Source organism: Varanus komodoensis, unplaced genomic scaffold (assembly GCF_004798865.1).
Source record: "Varanus komodoensis strain SLA01 unplaced genomic scaffold, ASM479886v1 scaffold8, whole genome shotgun sequence".
Taxonomy (NCBI): domain Eukaryota; kingdom Metazoa; phylum Chordata; class Lepidosauria; order Squamata; family Varanidae; genus Varanus; species Varanus komodoensis.
The window spans coordinates 38,225,693-38,241,390 of NW_025336481.1; the positions used below are offsets into that span (position 1 = coordinate 38,225,693).

Here is a 15,698-nt window from a genome sequence, read left to right on the forward strand (position 1 = left end):
GCTGAAGAGAAAGGTACATTCTGATATTTGCTCATTCTTGCATGCCAATGCAGAACCGGTTAAGCAAGTTGGAGTTATGGGTGGGAGCTGCTTCTAGTTGCTACCAAAAGCACAGAGAGGTTGAGAGAAACGCAGCAAATAGATTTTTTCTCTTTCTCCTGTATGTTATGGTACTTTCTGGTAAAACTTAACTTAGTCCTGCAGGGTGATTACTCGAAATGGACTGCATTTGTGCCTGTTCAGGCACTTTCATGTTCACCCAAGAAAGGCTTCTGAGTGGTGGTTTTATGCTATCAGCATCTTCTAAGGGACCATCCTCCGAGCACAGAGCATTGCGTGACCAAAATGCTTATTTAGAAGATAGGTAGCAGTGGCTGTATAGAATGCCTGGATTTGCAGAAGTACCAAAAGTAAAGGAAAGATATAAGAAAAAGAAACCCTGAGGTGGGATAAAGGCACTTTGAAAACAGCTCTGTGAAGACTTAGTATGCTCAGTGGGACCAGGAAGCTGCCTGACTGGGAAGCAAAGATGAGAAAGGGAAGGCGGTGTCCTGAAAGAGGCCGTGACTGGCTGGAAACCTGAACAGGAACACTCTATGTTGTAATGTTTTGTTGCAAGTCCCACATATATGCATTGCAGATGGCAATTCCTGCTTGCACTGCCAAGCCCTCCAAATGTTTGCCAGTGGTAACTGCATTGCACAGGGTTTCACAGACTAGCAGAGGGAAAGGACAAGTCCCATGTGCATATCAAACAGGGCTTTGGCTGCAGAGTGACCTGCGCTCAGATAATGTTCCCTATTAAATACACTAGTCTCAGAAAAACAGTTGCTCATATCTTTTATGGGGTGCGCAAGCAAATGCCTGAACAAGCACAAATTCTGTGGAGGTATCACTTCCTTTAAAAGTATAGTAGCTGCTGCCATGTGCGGAAGCAGATAAGCAGCTACTCTGCAACTATTTCGTATAAAGCGCAATAATATATTTTTCCCAATGACTTACAATGAAAAATACATTGAACACAGGCATCCATAAAGGGTGTTGCTAACTTTGTGATATCCTACCTGACTGTTATATAAGACAACTTTTCTTCTAGAAGGAAAGTGCGAGCGGCTACAAGAACTCTGGGAGAAAGTGACCGTGCCATACTGGAATTCTTTATTCTAAAGGAAGCAAAAAAAAAAAAAAAAGTACCCTGGATTTCAAGAAAGCCATTTTTAATAAACTCAGGACAATTATAAGTAAAGTCCCATGGCAAGTGTCTGTAATGGGAAAAGGAGTCCAAGATGTGTAGGAATGTTTAATGAAGGAAATTCTTAAAGGTGCAACTAGAAGAAAATTCCAACATGGAAAAGGGGGAGAAGACATCAGAAGAAGCAAATGTGGCTTCACAAAAAGCTTAAAGTTGAAGTAAAAACAAAAAGGAACATGGAAGTGGAAGGAAGGCCAGGCTACAACGGAAGAGCCGCCCCGAGGACGTGAGCCGCCCCGAGGCTTCGACGAATGGGGCGGCATAGAAATGTTTTAAATAAATAAATAAATAAATAAATAAAGAATGGCAGGTAGCATGGAATTGCAGGGAATGTGCTGGGAATGCTAAAGCTAAGAATGAATGGAGGCAAGCAAGGGATGCTAAAAGAAAAAGAAAGAAAAAGGCCTTCAGATGTGTCCAAAGTAAAAGACAGAGGAAAGAATGGGGGTTCAAATATTCAGTGTAGATGGCAAAATGATAACAGAGGACAAAGAAAAGGCAGAAGTGCTCAGTTCCTGCTTTGATTCAGTCTTTTCCCAAAAGATCTATGACCTTTCTGATGAAGGGGAAGTACAAGCTGAAGGAGCAGGATGGAAGCTCAAGATTGAAAGGCAAATGGTCAAGGATCAGTTAAATGGCTTGAATGAGTTCAAATCTCCAGGGCCCAATAAACTCCATCCTAGAGACACCAAGGAGCTGGTGGAAGAACTCTCAGAAGCACTGACTTTCTTTGAGAAATCATGGAAGACTGGAAGTGCCAGATGACTGGAGAAGGGCTAATATTGTCCTCATCTTCAAGAAAAGAAAAGTAGAAGAACTTGGGAACTACAGACCAGTCAATCTGACATCAATCCCTGGGAAAATTCTGGAGCAGATGATAAAGCAGTCAGTCTGCAAACAGCTTGAAAGCAATGTGATGATTACTAAAAGCCAACATGGATGCCTCAAGAAAAAATAATGTCAGATTAATCTGATTTCAATTTTTGATTGATTAACCTCCCCGGTGGACAGTGGGAATGCTGTGGACATAATCTAACTGTAGCAAAGCTTCTGACAAAGAACCCCTTAATATCCCTTAAACAAAGAAATAAAAAAGTAGGCTAGATGGTACAACAATCAGGTGGATTCACAGTGGACTACAGAATCTGACTCAAAGATTGCTCATCAATGGCTCTTTTTCAAACTGGGGAGAAGTAATAAGTGTACACTGTTCTGAAAATGTTTACTAATAAATAATTTATGAAAACTTTGAATAAAAAAGATTAAGTATGTGGAGTACCACAGTGTTCAGTCCTGGACCCAGTGTTCTTTAACACTTTTATTAATGATTTGGATGAGGAAGGGCAGTGAATGATTATCACATTTGCAGATGACACAAAACTGGGTGGGATAGGTAACATCCTGGAAGATAGAAAGAAGATTCAAGGTGATCTTGATTGGTTGGAATGCTGGGCTGAAAAGAACAGAATGAAATCCAGTAGGGACAAGTGCTAAGTTCTGCACCTAGAGAAAAGAAATCACCTGCATTGTTACAAGATGGTGAATACTTGGCTCAACAATATTCTGAGTGACAAGGATCTTTGAATTGTTGTATATCACAAGCTTAATACGAGTCAACAGTGTGATGTGGCTGCAAAAGGGGCAAATCATGTGAAGTTCCCCTTTATTCACCACTAGTTAGGCCTCTTCTGGAGGACTGTGTCTAGTTCTGGGAACCACAGTTTAGAAAAGAGACAGACAAGCTGGAAAGTGTTTCAGGGTAGAGCAACAAGGATTATCCAGGGACTGTGAGAAACAAAGTCCTGTGAGAAGATATTGAAAGAACTGGTTATGTTTAGCTTCATGAAGAGAAGACCAAGGAGAGATATAATAGAACTCTTCAAGTACTTGAAACGCTGTCACACAGAGGAAGGACAGGATCTCTTCTCGATTATCCCAGAGTACAGGACATGGAATAAGGGGCTTGAGTTACCGAAGGTTGGGTTCTGGCTAGAATTCAGGAAAAAATTCCTGATTGCTAGAGTAGTATGACAGTGGAACCAATAACCCTGGAAACTGGGGGCCATCCCACACTAGAAGCATTCAGAGAACATCTGGACAGCCACCTGAGAGGGATGGTTTAACGTGGACTCCTGCACTTGGCAGGGTGTTGAACTCCATGGTCTTCTAGCCCCCTTCACCTCTAGTATTCTATGATTCTGTGATGCTGTTATGTCATGAATGTGCTTTATGGTTTGAGATATGCTGCGCAGAAGTAAGAAAACCTATTTCAGAGAAACCCTGATTCTCAATTGTACTTGGTAATACTCCCCACCCCTCCCCACCCACACACTGGATTGTGCCTGTTAATAAACTCCATGCAGTATTTGTCACATCAATATTTTGCTGAACAGGCTTTATTCCAAATACATTAGTTATTTTTAACAGAATTTATATTGGTTAGGTCTATAGGTCTGCCCCCATATGTGGGACTGGGTAGGTGGAATCATTCAGTTCCCCACCCAAAACTAGTGCCTCATCCATGGATTAATGGGAAGATTTGTGGAGACCAAGTCATTACTCATGGTCAAAGTTGACAAGCTTAGTAATTTATTCCCTGTTCTCTTAATTAAAAACTTACAGTGGTAAGACCATGGTAGAGATTAGGATGCTTCCATGATTTAGTCAATCTCCTAGTATTTCTTCCATTGATATTAAAAATGAGGCTAATTTAGGGATATTCATTTCAGTTTATACCTATTACTAGCTATGTGAAAAATATTTTAAGAACCTAATTAAATCATTGTTTTTTTTCTAGATGGAGCTTTGTGCAGCTGTGTGAATGCAGCTGTTTGGGTTTGGTGTATTTTAGTCCTGTTGTGTATTTGTCTGAATGTTTTCCATTCTCATCTCACCTGAAGATCCTGGAGGGAGATGATGATGGTGATGCCTTTTAGTTTAGTGGGGTAAGATATGCAAAGGACATTGGAAATGCCTTGTTTGCTAAAAGGATGACCTCATGAAATCTAGCTTGGCTTGACTATATAAAAATTTGCCCTCAGACCTATGGTGACTTTTCTTAAGTCCACAGATTAAAGTTTTGGAACTCTTAACTACATGTTTTGGCCTTATGGTGATAAGATACTTTCTTATTAGCTAGCTGAGTTTTCTTCCCATGTTCTGTATGGAAGTCCTTCTGCTTATCTGGTAATGAGCACATCTCATTTCTGGGAAGTCTGCTTTTTGCTCATTTTAAATGCTTTGCTTCAAATGATGTAATGAGTTGCACTGGGGATGGTCAACTGGTGAGTTCTGGTCTTGCAGAGTATATTTTTCTGGTCCTAGGTACATCTGCCTATTTTAAATGTATGTTGAATTAATGTAGGATGCATGGATAGATAATGCTGACAGTGGCTAATAAGCAAGATTGCTATGAATTAGAGGCTGTGTGCCTATTGGAACCAATTGCTGGGGAACATGGGTTGGAGGCTGCTTTTGTGCCCAGGTCCTGTTTGTGGACTTCCCAAAGGAATACACTTAATCACTGTGGGAACAGAGTTTTGGATTAGATTGGAATACATATAACTGTCTCTTTGGTCTGATCTAGCACCAGTTTTCTTATACGTTATGATCTTATTAATTTTCAGATTGTAATTATATATAATTGTATGATATAAAAGTGTAACCAAACAAAAGAAAAAAGGATAAAATAAGCGGAAACATTACAGAGTTTGGATATGATTTAGAAAGATCCATCACACATAAATAGCTATGCAGGGTGCACATGTGATATGCAAAATCAGTGACTGACAACTGGAAGATGAGAAACAACTTTAACACATTATTTTTTTTCTCACCTTTGTCCTTTATCATGCCTTTGCCAATATTAGGGAAATTTAGTTGGACCTCTTTCTGTCATCTCCAGTAGGTTGAAAGTCTCCAAAATTTGGGCAAGGAAATATATCAGGTTGAACAAAATCGATTTATCAGATAAAGTTAAAGCACATAAAGTGCTTCATGAAATAGCCTAACCAGTATTTGGAGTCTTTATCCAATTTTTGTGCCATTACCCTATTCCTATCCATCCAAACTTTGGAAGGAAAAAATCATTATGGAATAGATTGCAAGGAGAGGTGAATGGAGAGCGCACTTATTTATGTATAGCCGCCTATAATTACACAGTGGTTGAACATTTAATAACACTTTGGATTTTTCAACAAGTGATCTTTAGAGATAGTCTGCAAATGGATACAGATATGAATACAGTAGGATCTCCGTATGCACTGTCTCAGTTACTGTGGTTTCACTTAATTGCAGTTGACCGTGGCCCTCCACCTTTGCAGGGGTTACAGGTGCAGGATCCCTGCAGAAGTGGAAAAATCATGAATATCTCTAGGATAAAAGCAAATATCTCTAGCAGAGATACAAATATCTCTGTACTCTTTGTACCTGCTGAGAGACAAAACACATGAGCGAGGCTGGCTAGTACTGAGACAAAGAGCATCCTCAGACGGAGTCCCTAGAGATATTAGTGTTTTTTCCCTTGAGACACGTGCAGTTTTTTTACTTTTGCCGGGGGCTTGTGCCCCTAACCTCTATTAATGTGGAGGGCCAATTGCACTGTATATAGTGTTGGCTACTATCTGCGATTTCACGCATCTTTTGGGGGCTTGTAACCTATTCCCTGTGGATATAATGGTCGTACTGTATTTGGATTTCCTTTGTTGAAGTTTATGAATAATTATTTTAACTGCAATAGTATGTTCTATTGTATATTAATGCATAAGGACATAGTATGTATGTAAGTAGTGTGATTCTATCCCAAAATACATGTGGCCCATTACTATGAAGCTCTTGTTGCAAAGGGACACCAGCTTCGTTATGCCTGACCCCTGAAGGGGTCTAATTCGAATCATAGAAAGGGGCCCATAAGGTCCAACCCCCTGCTCAGTGCAGAATTCCAAATTAAACCATCCCTCTCAGATGGCTGTCCAGTTGCATCTTGAATGCCTCTAGTGTGGGAGAGCTCACAACATCCCTAGGTAATTGGTTCAATTGCTGTACTGCTCTAACAGTCAGGAAGTTTTTCCTGATGTCCAGCCAGAATCTGGCTTCCTGACCAGAGTATTCTCGCTCCTCTTTGTTTGGTTGCTCTTGAAAAACAAAGTTCCCTCCTGGATGTGTTCTAAAGAACAGGAAAACTGGGGCTACATAGATATATTATTATAACTCCAAAGATAATGATACCAGAGGCATCCTTTTATGCTCCTTTTTATCAGATGGAGGCGTTTTTTCTGGTTGCTGTAGCTTGAATGTTACTATACATAGTCAAGTTATCTCCAGTGCAGCTGAGCACAGTTTATGGCTGTTGGTCATGTCAGTGCTTGGATTGCAAATGGACAGGATCCATTTGATCAGGATAGTTCAGGATCCACCTGTGGGTTGCAGGAGTGTTGCAGGCGGATGATAGAAATGCAGGCAACTGGATATAGTATGCAAGATACAGGGTACGGTGATTATATGGATCTAGGTTTTGCTCAAAGTCTTTATTGCCTAAGCATCCTTGAGTCACATTTTCTTGGTGGAAAAGTGAAGATCAAATCTAATAAATAAATCTTTCCTCTAATAAAGTATGTCTTGGAAACAGAGAAAATTCTCACAAGTGGTTCTGGGAGAAACAGCCAACCAAAGAAGTTGCTTTGTATATTACTTCTGGCATGATTGGCTTCCCGGTTTGCTTGTATGACTAAACCTGTCCCTGTGAAAGGCACAACTTTCAAAACCAAGTAGTGCTTCTTCCCAACCCTGCCTGCCCTGACTCATGATGAACTAAGAAGCTGTTCATAGTCTCTGGCAGTAGAAGACAATGAGGAACCCACCACAGCAGCCCCATTGCTGGAACAAATTGTTCAGCAGCTGAGTGAACACACGGTAGCAGTATGGTTAGTTAAACAGGGAGAGATACATTTAGTGGGTCATCTAAAACTAGTGGGCCTTGTACTCTCCTGTTCCTTCTCATGTTCTTAAATGAGGGCTACGTGCCCTCTAAATCACTGAGTTAGGCAAAAGATAAATCTCCAGATGTTTTTGACTTCAGCTCCCAGAAGCCTCCATCTCCATGGCCAGTGGTTCAGGAATGATGCAAATTTTAAGACTAAAAACATCTGAGATCTACTTTCTGTTGATCTTGGTTCACAGTAACTTTTAGATTAAGAGCAGTTTTCTTGAAAGAGGTTGCAGAAAGTGGTGGCCTAAACCTAGCCATTTCTTCTGTCAAATTATGCACCATTTTTCCATATGCTTGGTATTGGAAATTGGCTGGTAAAGGACTTTACAAGTTAGAAAAGAGGGCTGTTGAACTCCATGATAAGTTGGTGGTCTTTTTTATCATCATACCTTTGCAGTTTTAGCTTTCATTGAAACTTCCTTTCAGATCAGACTCTTTGATGAACGGGTTGCTGACTTTTTTCCTCCTTCCCATCCCTCTTTTCCACCTGACTTCAGACACATGAAAATCCACGAGAAGGACCCAAACAGCACTATAAGTACAACACCTGCCTCCCCTCTGAAACGCAGGAGATTTCCCAGCAAACGAAAGCTAAGTCAAGAAGCTGAGGCAGACAAAGAGGAACAGAGTCCAGCAAAAAAGGTACTTGGGAGAAGTGTTCGGCAAAATAATTACTGGAATTACACCATCTTATTTCACTCTTTTTCCTTTTCTCTATTTATTTCCTTAGGGTGATTTTAAAGACAGTAAGACATAAAATTGGATATTGAAAGTGGAGTTTGCCACATGGAAATGGAAAGGGGCAGAAGTGGGAGGCAGGAAAAAAAGTATGATAGAGTTCATTTTGCCAGGATGACCTTTCAGAAACTTTCCTTATGCAGATCCATGTAAAATGCATATATTACCACTATAGGTGAGGTTAGGTAGCTGTGGAGATCCCAATTCAAATCCTCGTGCAACCTTGAAATATACCACGTGACCTTGAGCTGGTTCTGGGTTCACCTCCAGGTAGACTGGGAAAGAATCCTGCCTGAAATTCTGAAGTGCTGCTGCCAGTCAGAGTCAACACTACTGGACTAGGTGTGCCAATGATCTGACTTTGGATAAGGCATCTTCCTATGTTCTAGTGATGTTTTGCAGATGTGTATACAGTGTAGGCCAGCCTTCCCCCACTTAGTGCCCTCCAGATGCATTGGACTGTTATTCCCATCAGGCCCAGACAGTATTGCAGTCCAACACATTTGAAGGGCATCTGGTTGGGGAAGGCTGGTTCAGACAGTCAGTACAAAGCACAGAACTGTGATTACCCCCAAAATCTGCAGTGGCTGGCCTGTAATAGGGAGGCCTTGCATGCCAAGAAACCATCTTGGAGAGATTGTTTATTTTGTTTTGTTTTCTTCATGCATGTTTTCTGTATTGTTGTTTGTTTTCTTTCTTCATGCATGTTGTTGGCTTTTTTTCTGGTATATTTTCCTTCTAAAATCCTTTGGGGGTTTTGTGACGGGCAGTGGCTCCTGCTCAAATTACTTGGTCCAACTGCTTTGAGGACAGAAGATCACCTGTCGACATATATAAATTCATACTCTCTGTGTTAATGAAGTTCCACATGGAGGGGAGAAAGGGATCAAAAAGTCAGCATTCAAACTAGACAAAGAAGCTAGTTATGATTGGGTGGCTCTGTTTCAGGCACCTTCCACATTCTTAAGGGGGGTGTGTGTGTTAATTTGGAAGATAATACTGTAGCCAGTACTTAGAAAGGGGTACCTGGTTAGTGTGGACTGATTTGTGTTAATCCGCATGGTGCAGGTCTTGTTTAGTCATCTGTAATAAAGTCATGAGCCTCTGACACCATTTGAGAATGACATTTGCTATCTGTCTGAGCCTATTGTTTTAACTTTGGCTTGCATGTGAGAATTTCCACCTCTTCTACCACCCAGGTTGTGGAGGAACTGCAAACTGGTGATGCTGAGAAGAAAACTGAGGAGGCTTATCGTTGTCCAGTGTGTTTCAAGGAATTTTCTTGCAAGTATGGGCTGGAAACCCACATGGAAGCACATCCCGATACCTCACTGAGGTAAGAAATAGCACTGGAGCTGTTGGATTGGAGCAATATTAGTTCTAGTTAGTTCTATGACCATTGAAAAGTATGGGACTTAAGTTAGATTGGTGTTAGATAAAATCCATTATGTGCGGAAAATGTAAAGTGTGATTGAATTTAGTGGAATATGCTTTTCAATAAATTGTGGGTTTTTAAATTTTGTTTTGTTAGATCTCAGTCTGTTATCCTTAGTTTCCTCTCTCAGGTACATTGTTGATCCTTGTCTAATATGATCCTTCAGTTGTGATACCCCTCTGAAACTCACAAAAAAGCACAGCTGTCTGCACGGTTAGGCAGAAAAAAAATCTCACAACTCCTAGCTTGCCCCAGCCAGCCATGTTGCATAGGATTGTGTCTTAGAAATGCCTTAGGCAAGACTCCCACCCAATGACCTTAGTCTGCATGATCCCTTGCATCCTGAGGACATGTCCTTGCAATATCCATCCCACTCTTACTGAATGTGGGGGCTGGGATGGGGAGGGGCAGCTAGCCCATCTAGTCACACAGCAGTTCTTTTAAGGTATGTATGAGGTCTTATGTGAACTTCCATCCTGTCTCTTTTCTGAAGGCATCCTTTCCCTAACAGCATGTGCTGAGATTATAAACTGAGATGTATATATTAAGTGTAGCATATCAGCTTCAAGTGTGGTCGCATTCCCAGGATATTTGTGCAGGCAGATAGCCCTGTCAAAACCAAGGTTTAAAATCGGAGCAAGTACATGGCAACTTACTTTTAGCTTATGCTTCGTCGTCATCTTCTTCTTTCTCTTCCTCTTCCTCCTCTGCATGCCCTTGCTTTTTGCATGCATAATAAATTGTTCTGTAAAATCAGTAAGACCTGGTGAGTGGCTAGTCCCCTTATCTTTGGCTCTTTATAAAGAGAGGCTGTAAATGACAGGTTTGGCTTCTGCCCTGTTTTGCTGTTGTCAAATTAGCAACTTAAATCCCAGGCCAAAGTAAAAAAGAAAAGACAGTCTGGCATTACCTTGGTGAGTGAGCAGTATTATCTTTTTAAATGCAAAATCTGGAGGTTTGGGCACCTCCTCTGTTTACTCATTGAAGAATAAACACAGGCTTAATCCATCGATTAGGTGAGAGACTCCCTTCTTTTTGTGGCCAGTCTCTTTTGAAGCCCTAAAGCCCTTAAATTATGCATCTGTCTGATAATTATGGCAAGGGCAGCTCTCCTGTAGGGGGCAGAATAATAGGCCTCTTTGTTATATTGACAATAGTCTGGAGTCCTGAGGCCCTTACCATGGAATTAACTCTTCAGGTTTAGTCTCTCATCCTATTGAACTGGGCAACAGACCCCAATTAGCCGCATTAGCAAGATAGAGCAAGGGTATCACTGATGTCTTCTCTGGAACCATTATCGTCTCTGGGAGGTGGCCCAACCTTGCCCTTTTCATGCTGGCTCCCCTCCTGCTTGGATTATTTTAAAGGCAGCAGTTTTCTTGGTTGCTGGCCCGGCCACTGGGGCTCCAGCTATTTTGGTGCCGTTTATATAGGAGGGGAGGATATAATTAGCTGAGCTGGGAAATGCCACACAGCCAATAGGGAAAACAAGAAGCACACTGGATTTCTTCTCTGGAAGCTCCCCCTCTCTCCACTCCCCTTGTGTGTGGCTTCTTCTTCCTGCGGAGCCTATAAATGTTGCCTTCGTTCGCAAAGCACTCAACAGCTTCAGGAGCAACACAGCCAGATTCTTAGGAAAGGTTTTTCTCAGGAGAAGAGCATTGCTACATTGCAATTTACATTTCATTCTTATATAGCCCTTCTTCCAGAAGACTAGCCTGTCATAATTCTCCTTCCCACCCTGCTCACTGTCTCCCCACAGTCACATATCATCTATCCTCACAACAACCTTCCAGTGTAGATCAGCATGAGGACGATTGGCTAGCCCAGTGGAGTGCCTCATGTCTTAGTGAGATTTAAGCTTTGGTCTCTTTGATCTAGGTCCAGTGTTCTGTGCACTCTATCCAAGCTTTCTGGTATGTGATGCATCAAATTAGCTTTTTGTGAGCCTCAGACTTTTAGCTTTTATACTGTAACAGTTGAGTTTTTATAGACCAAATAAAACTTAATAAATTTGACATGTGAAGTAGGCTTCAGGAATATCAAGAGCCTTTTATAGAGAAAAGGTACATTAAGAAAACTAAGATCATGGCATCTGGTCCCATCACTTCCTGGCAAATAGATGGGGAAGAAATGGAGGTAGTGACAGATTATATTTTCCTGGGCTCCAAGATTACCGCAGATGGGGACTGCAGCCAAGAAATTAAAAGACGCTTGCTCTTGGGGAGGAAAGCTGTGGCAAATCTAGGCAGCATACTAAAAAGCAGAGACATCACCCTGCCAACAAAAGTGCATATAGTCAAGGCTATGGTTTTCCCAGTTACAATGTATGGCTGTGAAAGTTGGACCATAAGGAAGGCTGAGTGCCATAGAATTGAGGCCTTTGAATTGTGGTGCTGGAGAAGACTCCTGTGAGTCCCTTGGACTGCAAGGCGATCAAACTGGTCAGTCCTAGAGAAGATCAACCCTGACTGCTCTTTAGAAGGCCAGATCCTGAAGATGAAACTCAAATACTTTGGCCACCAAATGAGAAGGAAGGAGTTCCTGGAGAAGAGCCTAATGCTGGGAACAATTGAAGGCAAAAGAAGAAGGGGGCGGCAGAGGATGAGGTGGCTAGATGGAGTCACTGAAGCAGTTGGTGTGAACTTGAGTGGACTCCGGGGGTTGGTGGAAGACAGGAAGGCCTGGAGGAATGTTGTCTATGGGGTTGCCATGGGTCAGACATGGCTTCGCAACTAACAACAACAAGGTACATTGGGTCACAAAACAAGTAGACATGGCCCAAACTTTTAAGTCCATTGGTTGTATGACCAAAGCTATTGCCATACTAAGCAGCATTACGGAAAGTCTGGCCCATGTCAACTAAAGCAAGTTTGTCACCCCTGCAGTTTAAGAGGTTTGAATCTACAAAATCTTTTCTAATTTTAGCAGCTTGTTAAGCAAACTGTATGACCTTAAAAGCATCATGTGTCACAAGCTGAAGATAATGCTGTATTTTCTTTGTTGGAATACTAAATGTTGATAGTCATCCAAAGTAGTGTTGGTACAATGAACATGAAAAACTCAGCAATTGCTGGAACCTTTAAAGAAAATGTTGAGCATTGCAAAATCAAAGGTACGGTAATTATGTTTTCGTAGTGAGAACTACTTGCAGGTCCTTGTTCAGACTTGGAGAAACTTGCAGTTGTTCATGGATTCCTTTCCTGTAATCTTCTGATTCAGTTTTTTCACAGGGTAAGATTTCTTCCAGAAGATGCAGTACTATGGTCTTGACAAACATTGATTCAGGGTGCCAGTCACCCTAACATGCCACATGTTTAGAGGAGAAAGTTGGATTCTTGCTTTCTAGTGTTGCTAATCCACATATCCTAGCAGAGTTAGCTTGAAGAAGTGGGCCAACTTCAGTGCCTCTAGCTTCCATCATGTCATGCCATGCCATGGCTTAATGGCAGTAGCACTGTGGTGTAGGATTCAGCCAGTGGATCCTATGTGGAGTGTGCATGCATGTTTGAGAGGATCCTCTCATGTGAAGCTGTGTGTAGGATGGCAAGTGTTCTTCAATGTTGAGTTGACTGTTAGGACTAGAAAATGAATGGTATGCTAAGGGGTGCTGTTCTGGTATAGTGGGTAAGAGTATGAGACTGGGACTTAGGTGATCTGGGTTCAAGACCCCACTCAGCCATGAAGCCAACTGGGTGATGTCAAGCCAGTCAGATATCCTCAGCCCAGCTTACCTCACAGGGTTGTTGTTGTGAGGATAAGATTGAGAGAAGCAGAAGAATGATGTAAGCTGCAATGAGTTATTTTAAAAAAAGACTCAGATATGAATGAATGAATGAATGAATGAATGAATGAATGAATGAATGAGAGGTCAATCACATTTCATCCTGCCTCACTTGGGGTTTTGGCTAGAAGAATAACTTTGTGACAAGGATTGGTTTTGCTGTTGAATATTGAGAAGGGCAGAAAAATAACTAGACTGGAAGCCCACTGTGAGTAACTAGCCCCAGTGAGGTTGCCATGTCATCCCAACTCAGGAAGCTTCCAATTTCTATACTACTCATTAGCCAAAGCTCTCTAACTCTCCGTCCCCCACCCCTCCATGCTCAGATTTGCTCAATGGATTGAAAGAAAAGACCTCTCCTTTTTTTTCAGTTGTCCAAAGAAAACGTTGACAAAATGAGGTGGTGTGTCAGTTTCCCCTTGTAAAGTATATAGAGGCTAGGGGAAGTGTGAAAAAGGTGGAGTAGATGGAGAATGGTCACGGTAATTAAAAAACGTTAGAGGATCTTACCAAAAAGGGGAGATAAGCTTGCCATCCTGATTTTTGTGATTAAAAAACACTTTCTTCTTGACTTTTTAATTGACAGGTTGAATACTATTCAGGTGTGAACAGAACATTTTATGCGCAAACCTCTCTTGGCCAGTGGATGCCGCCTACTGAGCTGACCGCAGACAGTACCAGGACATTTGCCAGGCAGGGCACCATACTTTGGGCGTTTGTAGGTGCATGCTTGCAAAGAACTTGGGACATTTAAAAATGATCAAAATAGCCTACCTTTATGCTGTCCCATTTTCCCCCTAAAAAAGGAGTAAGGAACTAAGGATGGTCAGTTCAAAGGGACCGATTGGGCATTGCTGGAGGAACTATCAGTGGCAGCAGCAGCACAAGATTTCTGAAACAGCAACTGGCAGCATGAAAGAAAATGATCCTCCCACTTCCAGATCACCATCCCAGTCAAGAAGACTAGATCTGGAAGTGGGGGGATTATTTTGTTTCTTTATTCATTTGATCGCTATACTACCTATTAACCAAGATGATTAACATAAACTCCCTTGTCATGGTGAGATTACATAACCCTAACCTTTATTCTTTTCAACTATATAAAAGCCTTTTAACTTGCTCAATATTGTAATAGTTAACTTTTATTCTCAACTTTTAGACTCTATTTTATCTTGCCTTTCTGCTCTACCTTTGTGTCCTTTTGCATGTGTTGGGTCAACAACAGCCCCATTGTTGTCATGGCAGCCACTAAGTCCTGAGGCACCCTGGATAACACAGCTTTGGCACAGAAGCTAAGATTTCCCCAGAATCCTCATGCTGGAGGTCCTCAACACCAAGCCCAAGGCCTCCTCCTTCAGCTCAGGCAGTGAGTCTGATGGGCAGACAGAGTGGAGAAAGCTTGTCCTCCCTCTTTATGAGAGCCTGTCAAATACTTGAAGAGCACTGTCATCTCCCCTCTTCTCTTCGCAAGGCCAAACATGCCCAGTTCTTTCAATCTGTGCTTAGGCTGAGCAACCAACAGGGTCGTAATGCAACAGGGAAGGATAATGTATGCCACCTTGAGCGCCTTGATATCTCATAGCAAGGTGGACTGTAAGAACCTGCTCCCTGGCAACTGTGAGGATCCATGCAGCTGTTTGATGCCGTTTCTCAGAGCCCTGCAGGTGGAGACAGAGGAGGGTTTTGTCCCAAAAGGAGAACGATGTGGCAAACAGGTTGGTGTTAACAGTGATATATACCAGTGCACATTTCAACAAGGGTGAACAATGAAATCCTTTCAACAGGGACACTGAGCCTTTTGCTTTAAAGTGTAACCAGTGCTCTGTATTTCAAAGCTGCCTCTTTGAAACTACGAACGATGAACAAACTACGAAAACTCTGAACAAAACCCAGCAGCACCCTGCCTCTTCTCTAAGTCTCTGCTCCTTGAAATGAATGTCATTCCTACTTATTTCAAAAAAGGGGGAAAAAGGAACCTTCTCTTTTTGTTCCTTCTTTTAGGTTGAAAAATAATTTCTTGTAACAACTGATGTGCTCCCCTTACTTCAGTGCTGTTATATTGTGACAGTTAAACCTCATTTTTGATCAGTTCTGCTTTGGATTAAAGAGACTTTTCTCATAGTAGCTAACATCTGTACTCAGAGTGCCTTTCTGTATATACAGAATGCCTTCCTTTCTCCACAGAAAAACTGCAAGAAGTTCTGGAGTGAATGAATGTCCCTTGACCTAGCACCTTTATTGTGTTAAGCACAGTGTAGAATTGAGGGAGTTAGATGTTGCATGCTACAGCAAAATGCCATTTGCAAACCTTATGCTAAAGAATGGAATATATGCTCATTTTTATCTGCATATTTTTCATTATTAAATTGATATCCCTGGTTTTTTTTTCTTCCAAGGCTGACTAGATAGCTCTCCATTTCGTTATTTTATTCTCACAACAATCGTGAGGAAACATAGGCTGAATCAGGATTGGTCCAAAGTCACCCAGTGAGCTTCTGGGTGT

At 41.7% G+C, this 15,698-nt stretch overlaps 1 protein-coding gene across 8 annotated transcripts in view; it reads left to right on the forward strand.

Annotated features, from left to right (window-relative positions):
- RREB1 (ras responsive element binding protein 1) overlaps nt 1-15,698 on the forward strand; it is a 155,998-nt gene that overhangs the window by 100,827 nt on the left and 39,473 nt on the right. For all 8 annotated transcript variants that reach the window (XR_006417129.1, XR_006417128.1, XM_044455581.1 and 5 more), the window contains 2 exons: nt 7,736-7,880; nt 9,176-9,312. Coding sequence is in view for 6 of the 8 variants with exons in the window: in XM_044455581.1 (XP_044311516.1) it covers nt 7,736-7,880; nt 9,176-9,312 (282 nt within the window). In the remaining 2 variants the exon portion in view is untranslated. The remainder of the gene's footprint in view (nt 1-7,735; nt 7,881-9,175; nt 9,313-15,698) is intronic.